This window comes from Pithys albifrons, chromosome 5 (genome assembly GCF_047495875.1).
Source record: "Pithys albifrons albifrons isolate INPA30051 chromosome 5, PitAlb_v1, whole genome shotgun sequence".
In the NCBI taxonomy this organism is placed as follows: Eukaryota; Metazoa; Chordata; class Aves; order Passeriformes; family Thamnophilidae; genus Pithys; species Pithys albifrons.
In genome coordinates this window covers 53,239,000-53,251,483 of record NC_092462.1, presented here as the reverse complement: position 1 = coordinate 53,251,483, position 12,484 = coordinate 53,239,000, and the positions used below count along the sequence as shown (strand labels likewise).

At 36.4% G+C, this 12,484-nt stretch overlaps 1 protein-coding gene across 2 annotated transcripts in view; it reads right to left on the bottom strand.

Moving 5' to 3' along the window:
- Positions 1-12,111, bottom strand: part of ARAP2 (ArfGAP with RhoGAP domain, ankyrin repeat and PH domain 2) — a 125,935-nt gene extending 113,824 nt beyond the window's left edge. For both annotated transcript variants that reach the window (XM_071556662.1, XM_071556663.1), the window contains exons 1-3: positions 11,959-12,111; positions 5,275-6,313; positions 814-881 (exon numbers count right to left, since the gene is read on the bottom strand). In XM_071556662.1, the coding sequence (XP_071412763.1) occupies positions 814-881; positions 5,275-6,140 (934 nt within the window). In that variant the 5' untranslated portion in view covers positions 6,141-6,313; positions 11,959-12,111. The remainder of the gene's footprint in view (positions 1-813; positions 882-5,274; positions 6,314-11,958) is intronic.
- Positions 12,112-12,484: the final 373 nt, after the last annotated feature.

Below are 12,484 nucleotides of genomic sequence, written 5' to 3'. Positions count from 1 at the left end.
GCTTGCAATTTCGCTGTCCTTCACAGACAAAATTTTGAAGAGCAAGAAACGATTTCCCATTTCTGTCTAAACTTCAGACACCTTTTCACCACAGATACTACCACTATTACTATGCAATTTAAATATAACTTGCATACAGACATATTCTTCTTGTCTACCTTTCATTGAGTTAAAATAAAAAACCTTTAGTTGTCTAAGGACCAAGATCTCCAAAGTGTTATTAATTCTGACTTTGAATAAATCCCACACCAAAAAAGCCTTTTGTGCACATTCTTCATTTTGTCACCAAGTATTTGCTTAAAGTCAATATACCTCGAACAAGACATATCTTTCAAATATGAAAGAAGTTTACAACTGACTGCACAAGACTTCTAAACTCTTCAGTATGTAATACAATTAATTTCCTGTTATTTCCTGGAGCTATGAGCATTAACAAACAAATTAAGCAGCATTAGTCAGGAATAGGTTCCTTGTATTTTTCAAGAAAAAGCTAACTCTGCTTAAAAATCTGGATCTAATTTTAGAAACTCAAACCACTTGTCTAAAAAAGTATATTAAAATAAGTAACATTTAATGTCTGAATTTTCTAATTTTTTTATTTGTTCATAATCAAAAACTAAGTAAAAATGGAGAAGTGGTTAAATGCTCTGCTATCACAGAGCATTTGTTATTACAAAAATCACTTCTTCCAGACCTCTGAGATGCCCAATATTTCTTAAAATATGCAAGTCAATACCCATTTTAGACAACTTCCCATCCAGATTTCCTTTTTCCTTAATATTCAAGATGTAAATATTACCATGCTTTACTCACTATTTTGTGAAAGTTGTCTCCCAGTGCAAGAAATATTTACGAGGTCCATATTTCTTTTCTGAAGGGAGCTTGAACAAAACAAAGCACAAAATGAAAACATTAAGTAAAATGTCCCAGTAATTAAGCAAAACTTTCTCAAGCAATTAAAGTATTAAAATTATATACAAATACAGAAATAACAGATTTTAAGACTTGGGGGAAAATTTCTGATTTAATTTAAAAGTCACACAACCATTTGTTTTCCTTCCTTCACAACAATGAATGGTTCTCTGATCCTAGAACACATCCCGAGTTTGCGGTTTTTGTTCTGAATTGTCCTAATGATACATTTAGATTGCTGGGAAGAATGGAGATCCCACACTTTTCCCCAATCCTTTACCTACCCTTCTCCTTCACACCACTTACTAACAACTGTATTTAAAGAAGGATGCACTATGAAAATCTAAATTAAACTCAGTGTAAGCCTGAGCATGGGAATACAGACAAACATGCTCTTAACCACTGAAAAAAAACCCTGCTGTAAAGTTTTTATTTCCTAAGGTGAATTACATCCTCACAAAGTTTTAAACCAAGGTGGAAATGACATTGCATTGCCAACTGCCTGTAACTACCCCTGTATATCTTGTAGATGGGTAAGAATGTATCCCCATACACAACAGAAAAGTTATTTTATAATTGGTGGTGTGCTGGTCCCTAAGTACTTGAGTGTATCCATGAATAGTGACATATTATTATTAAGGTTTCAGGCTGAGATGACTAAGGCTCACTATTGTCGTATGTTAAGAGGAACTGGATGTGGCTTAGGCTACATACACTTCTCTACTGCTCCTTATTATGTATAAACAGGATGAAAGAGTGTGATGAGGCAGGGCCTGGTCTTGCTAAAGGCTGAGAGGCCAGAAAGGTAAAACTTCACACTGAGCTGGTTTATTCAATATACTCCTGTCACCTTGCAAAAAAAGTTAGGGAAAGAGGTCAGTGATAGCACTCAGTGTTTCATCTGTTTCAGCATTCATCTGCTGAGTGTTTTAAATGAAAGAAGCTTTTGTTTTCAAACTTATTCAAAACATGTTTTCTTTTCTAGCCATCTCAAGACCTAACCCTCCCATAAAGTAAACACAGCAAAATTACTCTAGCATGCTGTGTTAAAGATTTGCAGTCCACAGACTGCTTGCAGAAGTAAATTAATGGTGATGCTTGACCATAGAAGAGAGGGAGCAGCTTCTCTCTTGTAAAACATTTATTTTGTGTGACAGAACACAGTAAAGATACACAACAGCACCAGTTTGGGCACCTCATTAGCAATCTTGACAACTTGTGTGTCACAAAATGAAGTCTAAAGAGTATCAGCACCAAGCAAGAAGTTTCAACCATAGGATCTGCCAGCTGCAGAAAATAAATGATGCTTGCTCAGGCCGGGCACCATTACCTATTTTACTTATTTATATTTTCCCCCAAATGCAGCAAGTTGTCTAGATTTACTTTTGTCCTATTTGTTCTTATTTCTCTTCAAAAAGAATCAGAGGAATCCCACTATAAATCACACAAGTATCAAAGTTGGGGGATATGAAAAATCAAAAGAATATAGAGCTCATCAATCTGAAATTTTATCTGTGTCGCATTCTATATAAAAACAGGTCTACCATGCTTCAGCTTTTTCTTTGAACAGATTGCTGCTTGGAATGTTTGCAACAGTATCTATTTCAGTGAAGAGTGACTGCTAAATGACATGATCCAAAGTCTCCAAAGCCTCTAAAACTACCGCTAAACTAATTGTATTTATTCTTGTCCCAAAGGCACATCAGTGGTCAGTTCCATCCGTTGCCTTACTTTCAGTATTTTGTCTTAAAAAGTCGTAATTTTTCACTCATATCTATGTGTAAGAAGTCACTTAGAGCAGATCAAGGCAGACCATGAAATTTCCAATATACCACATTTAATCCTTTGTTCTCTTCTAGAAGATGACCTGAGAATCATATTAAAAATTTAGGACTTCTCATTTCAATACAGAATGCAGAGTCTCAGAAAGGGTGATGACTTTGTCTAATAATGATATTTTAGATTCAGATTATTTCAATTTTAGAAGATAATTTGCAATCCTTTTAACAATTCCAGTACTTTTAAACACCTTTTGAGTGATCTTTACTAATTCTGTAACAATGACAGTGTCTTACCAGCTGGCAGCATTTTTTGTTACAGGCAAGATTCAGGAGCATAAGTGAGAACAGGGAAGCAGATAAAATTGCACGAGACACAAATTAATTATTAGTCATTAAAAAATTACATGGTCGTAGCTCTACCCAGGGGCACAAGGAGCCCCACTGTATGGACTTTTTGTGCAAGAAGACACATAGGAGATTATTAGAAAAGTATTTTCTTGTGTTAAACTTTAATGACTAATACCCATGAATGACTCGAAGGAAATGCTGAGTTCCCCCAAAGATTTCAGCAGGATTTCTCTGCCTCTACAGAATAGCCTTGACGAAATGTAAGAAGGATGAAACCAGCATCTGTCAATAAGGTCAGCTGAGCATGTTTGCCTACGTAATTCTGTAAGACAGACACACTTTCCTGAGGTTAAAGATGCTTGCAGGCTACTGTTTTAAAGTTCTGTATTAGTTCTCTGCCTCTATAAAAAGGTTGCCAGCAAGGTTATCAAAAATGTTGCTGTGAAGCTAAAGGTCTCCTGTGAAGTTCTGGTTTGCCTTGACCGTCCTCAGACAGACTGGTCTTTTAAGACTTCCATTTTGCTATAACTGGATCATAAAAATGAAAAAAGTAAGCTGAGGCTCATAAATCAAAATGGTGGCTAATGAATTTAGTGACCTAGTCACATATCAATCACTAACAGACTGGGATTTGGAGGATTTACTTCAATGGTGGGAAAATCATAAATATAGAATATTCTCTCTAACGAAACGTTTCTCAAAAGACATTAAGAGTACTCTTTTTAGCAGTTAATTATTATTGTCTTTAATGTTGAGAATTCCACTTCATCTCAGCATGAATAGCTTTATTAAATGAAGTATGGATAATCTCTCAACAGAAGTTAACACAAATCTACTCCTCACTGAAAGATACACATATTTAAGTTCCAATAAGACACCGATTAAACATTTCTTGAGAATCTTTGCCTCTCCATCTGCTCAAAGAATTGTATTGCAACATTTAATTTTGACCTCTTTCAGTAATCGAAAAGAATCTGAAAAAGGCTGGGAAACCCCTACATTTAAAGCATGTATGAACTTGATGATGATGTTTGTAACTGCTGAGATATGCAGATGAAAAAGCCAAGATAAATACAAAACATTCTCAGACATGTCCCTTCCAGGCATAGCTAGTGGTTGAAAAAAATACTAACTAAAAAAAAGGGCAATCTAATGATTTGAATATAGCTACACCAACAAATCTTTGCATATGCCTGTCACTAGAAGTCTTTTCTTGCAAATTTTTCTTCTGTTTAATCATGATTATTAAACATGATGAATAAAAGCTTTCATTAATAGATCCAAACATATTACAAACTAATCTATGGAGAAATATTCTTCATTTACAGTCTGTAATGTTTTTGATTGACTGCATTTTCAGTGCCTATTATTTTTTTACATTCAAACAATATTACTGTTATCAAGATAGGTCTGAAATTATGAGGAAAATGTCTGATGTTAGAACTTAATTTTGACATTCCATTATAATTTTGCTAGAACAACTAATGCTTACTCAAGACAATAAGTGCTGCTCAGTAATTTTTGGATTCACATTATGCACTCAACCATTTTGAAGGAAGAAAAACACAGTCGCATCACTTGAATATTTAAAAAAATTCAAATGTCAAAGACTCCATAAACTCTGAAAACCTTCCACATCTACCCTCTTTTTTCTTCTCCTTTTTCCACTGCTTTTTTACCACTGCTGGAATGCCTCAGAAATAATTTTATACTACAAATATATTTAAAAGTTAAGGTTTTGTTGTTACAAAAACATCAGCAAAACCCAACACCTAATATGACAAAATGGTTCCATTCATTTTCCAAAGTTAACAATTAAATGACAACCAGTTTAGAAATTATCCTATGACCCATCTTGAAGAAAGTCCTTGCTTATGTTTTATATAGTTGTTTTTAACAACAGTTATATCTAAAGTAATAAGGATTCCTCTTTTTTTGATAACATGTAGACACAAAGATATTTAGGGAGGTTACACGGACACATTGTTCTAAAATTTCCCTCGATACTCTCCTTTTGCTTTTAAAGTTGCACTGAAGCTTAATCATCCTTCAATTAATTTGGAAACATTCATACCAGATCCAGTGTATTTACAGCACATAAGAAAAAAAACAAATGTTTTTTAAAAATCCCAAACACAAAAGAAACAAACAAAAAAAACCCAAAACACACCCCACACCATAATTTCTACCAATGAATGATAGTGATTCCTCATTAGTAATAAACAGCAATTACCTTGATGAAGCTTGAACTTTACTTGATTCAGGAATTTCTGGTACAGGTCGATGCCTTAAGATAAAAGACCGGCTTGCTCTTGGAAATACTTTCATGCAGTTTAGTGTACAGGAATCATATAAGTCATTGTCTATCATTTCTCCTTTAAACTTATAGAATGGAGAATCTGGCTTACTATCAGATAAATCACCCTCATCTGCAAACCTCAGATGTTTATTTTCATGGTATTTTGTCTCACATGAATGAGCAAATGAAGGAGGAGGATCATGAAATACCAAACAGCCGGTCAAGTCCTCATCAGCTTGGTATGCAGCAGCTTCTTTCAATGATGGATCTGGCTGAGTATTCATTTTAGTACTCTCAGTTTTACTGACAACTTTTAGTACGCTGTCTGAATTCTGGTATGAAGTAGAAAAATCCAGATTTGTAAAGCTATCATCATATGTCTCCATTAAGGTTTGCTCTGCAAGTTCAAACTTTTCCTTATTAATGTAAGCTTTATTAAGTTGTTCTGACAGTGTTTCAGGTATCAAGCCAGTCCCATCTACACTTGAATTGCTTACTGCAGACTCCTGATCCGTGGATGAATATTGCTTCTCTTCTAAACCTTTTAAGTCTTTGAATTTTAGATTTTCACAGAAGAGAGAATTTCCTTGCATTTTTGAAAGATGGTTGTCTAATTGCTTAAGAATCCTTCTGCGATGTCCTGTAGGCAACACTCCCATTTGCTGAAGCACATTGTTATTTATTCCCACGCAATCTCTCACAATGTTATAACCATATTCTTTGAAGTTAGGAATATACTGTCCAAGGTTAATGTTGGCCAAAAATTCTTCAATTTCAGTGCCATTGCCTATGGATGACATGACTTCATTCCGAATACTGCCCTAAACAGTCATGCAGAAATAGTCAGGATGTGTGCATGTTCACTAGCAAGAAAGCTCTCTTAAATTTGATGTCAGCCACCCAGCAGAGAATAGAAGTTTCTTCAAGATACCACTTCAAGTTTCTTCAGTTCACATTGATTTTTTTTCCTACACTGTAAACATATGGAAAAGAAAATGCACATTAAAAAAATTCTTACCTGAACTTCACAATTATCTTGAATAAAATTCTGAAAGGCTCCCTGACTTTTTACAGTAATATTTCTAAAGCATTTGTATATGAAAATTTCAACAAGAGTAAACAGCATTCACTCTCCATCCTATATCTTAGTCTATATAAAGAAAATAGCAAAATCAAAGTCTTAATGCAGCAGAAGTAATACAGACTTAAAACGTATATTCCTAAACATTAAGATGAACAGCTAAGAGATGAACTACTTATCTACACACACATTCTTATTACACAGTATTTGGATATCAGGGAGCAAAAAAGTTATCTAAGACCAGAACTGGAACCTAAAGTTTTCCTGTTCCCACGCTAGCACAAAGTAACTATAGAATAGGGCTGCCATTCCCTTATTTTCTGAATGTTAGACTCCTTCTAGCAACGAAATGCACTTTCACTGGAAGTGAAAAGGAAAAATTACTGGCTAGAGCATTCTATGTGAACTGTGCATTCAAGTCCTCTTCAACTGAGAATCCAACTGAACAAGCAGTATAATCAATAAAATGGTTGACAACAGTAGATCAGGCCCTTCAAACAAACTGTCATGCCAAATAGCAGGAAACAAGTTAACTACTGGCTTCTCAGCTCTGTCAACGAAGCAGTTTTCCTTGGCCACAAACAGTAGAAGATGCATGACCCCATACCCCATACAAAAGTTCTGACCTACATATGAGGGACATTTGTTGTCTCAAATGTCCATGACAGTTTTTCCTTAGTATTTTCCAACTCAGTTCCTACACTATCCAGATTCCATCTATTTGAGTTATTCTTTCTTTCGGTGCCATATCTAAATTTACAATTTACAAAATCTAGACACTATTATTCTGAAGATGTTTGAGACAGTCCGAAATCCTATCTCTTCAAAGAAGGTTTACTATCAGCAGCAGTCAACAGGTTTTTTCACCTTTTTCTATATAAAGAGTATTTTGGCTTTAGGGAAATCTACTGACTAGCAGCTGCCCTGGCATGCAGGTACTAGCCTTAAGCAGCCTGGTAAAGAAAGAAGAGCTTCAGCATAACAGTATGAAGACTTAAGTAGCAACTAGAAAGAGAAAAAATCATATGCCCAAAAGTTATCCATGGTAGTACACACTGATGGCTTATTCTTCAAGCATTTCCTGAAAAAAAAAAAAAGTGCACTAGTTATGATCTAGAAATGAAGCTTAAAAGATTGCCTATGTTTGTACTGTAGCAATTCTTCAATAAAGGATAAGACCTCTTCCTGTAAGATTCCTTCAATGTCTTTTGAATATCTAAGTTGTTATTCAGAAATGTAGTCACAAATAAATCTTTATGCCCCTCCTCATTCCCCAAAGCTGCATACAAATTAGTATAAACCTAAAATACTGTACTGAATGAAGTGCAACTGTTATCACTGCTATTGATGATTATACTTCATTATGATTATGAAATAAATTACTAGATAACTACCTCAATCAACAGAAGTCTTTTCTCATGAAATTTTGTATCTTTATTACTTCCACACTTTACAAAAACAAGTGAACAGAAAGACAACCTTTTGTACTTATACCATACATATATGTACGTGATATAGTAATAAAAAAAGAATAAAGAAATTTACATTTTTCTGAAATTAACCCAGAACACTAACTATTTCATTATTTAAAGTAAGTCATTGGATTCTTACTAGTTTCTTGAACTTAATTTTTGTGGAAATATTTTTATCAGCTATAATCACTACCTACAAGTCTGAAAAGTGACTTCTTATGTTGAATATTAAAGTGGTACAGTTGAAACTGTTTTAGAGACAACTCTATAGGTGAACCAGATATCAACCTCTCAAGTGAGTTTTGTTTATTACAGAGTTAACCCTCACTAAAAGATTCTCAAGTCATTTAAATTCAAAAAGCCTTGTATTGAACCAAATTGATTAACAATCCACTTTCAGATTTACCTTTGTCCTTTCCCAACCTGAATGCTTGTCTAAACTCTCATCATTCCTTTCAAAATTTCAGACATCAGCATTTCCTCAAACTTTTCACGTAAGCCTCTAGTCATAAAAGATAAAATTTAACAGTTTGGCCTCCACTTATCTCTAAACCTTGGAAAATACAAATATAAATACATAGTGTCTTAAGAAATGGAGTATATATTCTGAGATTTTGATTACAGAGTGAAACAATAATTAGTATAGAAATTACTAGGTGAGGAAAAAAGTAACAGGCATTTTTTGGGGCCAGAAAAGAGTCTTTCATCTACCCATTAATTAAAACAAAGAAACAAAAACCCAAACAAACAAAAACAAAAGAAAAAATCTATACTCAACTATATGAAACCCCTACAGTGTTAGCATACCAGTAGAGTTTTAAAGTTGCAGTTGCAGCAGGTTATCTCAGCCATTTTCACCTTCTTTGGCAGTTCTGGGTTTCAAGGTAGCATTTGCCTATTTTTTCCCTAAGGTGTTATTGTTTCTTTTCAGACAGTATCATTCTCTCAATCCCTCCACTTTTCACAGTAACAAAAAATACACTAAGGAAAGTAGCTTTACCTCTATAAATAAATATATCTCTTTTATGTAAACATATATATCTACAATTCTTTCTATATGTAATAGCTTTGGCTACCCCTTATTCCTGAACACCTCCAGTGTTGTTGCTTCAAGAACTCAAATAGCCAAGTATTACCAGCTATTTGGATTCTAACTCATCTCTGTATACACCATGTAACAATGCAAAGGATTACCTAGAACAGAACAAACTTTGCTAAATTTGCAAGAATGATTACTTTTTACAGTGTATTTTATGCAAAACACACGTAGCAGTCTGAAGAAGGAAGGAACTGCTTCCTGAGAAGACATTTTGACCACAAAATGCCAGCACTGCTAGAAGCTGGAGCCCAAACCACTTTCTGTTTCTGTAGTGGTCTATGGCAAAATCTGCAAGTGCATCCACCAAGATTTACAAAGACACACTATAGGTCTGGCCTAGTTATACAGCTGGTTAAATAGATTCAGTCACATACTATTTTGTGCGTCTGAGCAAAAGGTTATCTGACAACCGATTTGGTTTTGCTACTCACACAGATTACAGTAACAAAAACCTAAACAAATCTATACACACTGGTGAATGTATTGCAGGCTAGAGAGAAATTCTGAACTGCTACTTACAATGTATTATTTTTACTAAAGCTTCAACTCAAGAAGTATACAGAAAAGCAGAACTCAAGGACCACCATATTCAATATGTTCATATGTTTTGATGTGATTAATATCCATTTTTAAAATAATTTAATCTCTTAGCTTTAAATGCAAAATAAGTTTGTGCACCATTAGATATGGCGTGCATATATATAACATATGCACATTCATTCTCTTTCACATCCATATTTGTACCACAAGTTTAAGTAAAGAACATTAGCATGTATGGTTGTATACATCTTGCAAAACAAAACTTGTCTAAGGAGCAAGGCAAAATAGATTTTACCTACACAGAAATATGTATCTAACAAAAAAAAAAAAGACCAACCAATGGGAATTTGGTCTTGCTTAAATGAAATTGATTCTTGCTGTCAGATCATATTCTCCTATATAAGGTAACCAAGACAAAAGCCACCATTCCAACATACTAAAACTAGGGAAATGCTATAGTGGTTATACAAACAAACAAAAAACAATCAAACTTTTTGGAAGACACTTGACCATTCCATTTTATCAAAATAAGAATAAACATCTAAACTGTTATATGGAAAAACCCAATACAAGAGAAACCATCCAGGAAAAAGTTTTGGCAGGGGATGAATTGCAATGTGTCTTGCACATCCCAAGCCTTCTATGGGAACTTCCAAATTTCTTTCATAGAGGAAGATGTTTCTCACATTTCTTTACAAACTGTTTTTCAATTTCTTCCATTTCCTATCTTATAGGCAAGACTTAAGACAACGAGTGGCAAGAAACTCAGAGTGGCTTAACAGTTCCTTTGGTTTACTAAAAGTGACAGCTAAATAACATTAAAGAGAAATGGCAACTGTAGCTCTCAGGACCCTTTACTGCCTGGCAGATAAGTACCAGCACCTAGCATTCTGAAAAGCTATGTCAGCTGATTTTACAATTCTTCCATTCTATGATTTTCAAGTTGAAAAGTCTTGAAGACAACATTGATTGGAAGATTGACAAGTCTTTGTTGAAGCAAGCAAGCAATCCAAATTAAAATAATACAATGTGTGAACAGTAGGTTATAGCTGAACATAGAAACACTCAAGTGACAGTTGGGGGTTTTTTTCATTTTTTAATATCAATATAGATAAAAGCCTGAAGAAAATGTCAAATATTCAAAAGTACATGGCAAGATAATCACACTTTAAGTAATCAGTTCAACAGACACAAGCAAGTTCAGGCTTGCTCCCAGCTTCGGCTAAACCACATACTAAATTAAGTTCCTAATAAACAAGTAAAAGAAAAACAAAAAAAACCAACAAAATACACTAGTACAATAGGTGTTACCATGGATCAGAATTAAACCTTCAAGTAGTGAATTTCATCTTCCCATTGTAATTGACTCCATATAAACTGACAATATTAATAGGCCTAGAAAACATTGTAGATGAAACATCTTTCCCAAAACCTACATAATACAATCAGCATATTGACTGCATGTTCAAAAAAAACAAACCACAAACAAAACCAAACAAACCCAAACACATCTCTCAAATAACCTTTTTTTAAGTGATTACTTAATGAATTCACACGGATTAACTCAGAGTAAGATACTGCTTGCAATAATTCCAATAGAACTGTTCCCTTTATCAATACAAGGAAGTTACTAAGTGTAGTTCAACCTAGTAGTTATTTAGAAAAAAAATTAATCGCATCCTCTGTCAAAATGTATCTTTGGCTTTTTTTTTTTTTTAATTTCAGAACACTTCTCTTCCAGAGAAAGGTTAAGCCACCTTTGCTACCTTGGAGTCAAACCTCATACTGCAAGAATTTCCAGTGGAACAACTTGCAGAGTCGCTGGAGTAAGGAACTGCATGGCATGAATAAGCAAGCTGAAGGTTGAATTGGAGCTGCAGCAAGTTGCTGTGGGAACACTTGAGTGCTGTAGCCTTCACTTTGTATTTTGGATCCAGGACATCCTATTGCTTCTTTAACTTTCTTAAAATTTCTGCTAGTTTCCCGAAATATAATGGCAGCTAGCAAGAGGTTCGCTCATCTTTGACTTCACACAAACAACTCATAGAGTAAATAAATAGACAATAATAAAGCACTGTTCTTTAGCATAACATTTACATACAAACCGTTAAAACAATTCCAGCTAGAAAAAAAAAAAAAGAGAACAATACACGCCTTGTTTTCTACTTGCCTAGCAGCTGTTTCTTGTCCGATCCCAGCTGCGGTATCTGACACTCACCTCAGCCATGCCCCGTACCAAGCCACTGCCTCGCCTCTGCCCTCGCGGGTAACTTTGTCACGCTCCGGCCGCGCGGTGCTCTCCGCGCTCGCGGCGGGACCGGCACCTCCAGCACCGCGCACAGCAGGGCCCGGCCCGGGCAGCGCCAGCAGGAGGGCAGACGCTGCTCAGCACCCACGCACTGAACGCCCCGCCGAGACTAGCTTACCTTGGGCAAAAACCAGCTGACGAGTGGGAGAGGGGAGGCATGGGAAGTAAGCGCAGGGCTTCAGATTGCTTCGGCTTTCTGTTCTCCCTCCCACTCGCCGGTCGTTCGTTTTCTTGCTTGCTTTCTCTTTTCTTCCTTCCTGCCTGCCTAGCTCCACACCCCACCCCACCCCACCCCCGCGCTGATCCCCGTCAGGCGCGCCCGCCTCCGTCGCTGCCCTCCTCCCTGCCTCGCCGCCGCAGGAGGTGGCCACACCTGGGCGCGCCGCAGCGCTGCCGCTCCCCGCGCCCGGGCCGTGTTGGCCGAGCAGCATTTCTGGAGGAGTCAGGAGGAAGGCCCCTGGCAGCCGCAGGCTTCGGCGCTGTCTGACCCAGCGCTTCGCTTCACAGGCGGCCGGGTCCCGTGCGCCCCAGGCTGGGCTGCGTAGGCGGCGGGTCTCCTTGTCTGCCAGGCTGCCTGCCAGAGGGCAAAGGGCATCCCAGTGTCACCTCTGTCTCCACGCGGAGCCATGCTCAGGGCAGGTGCT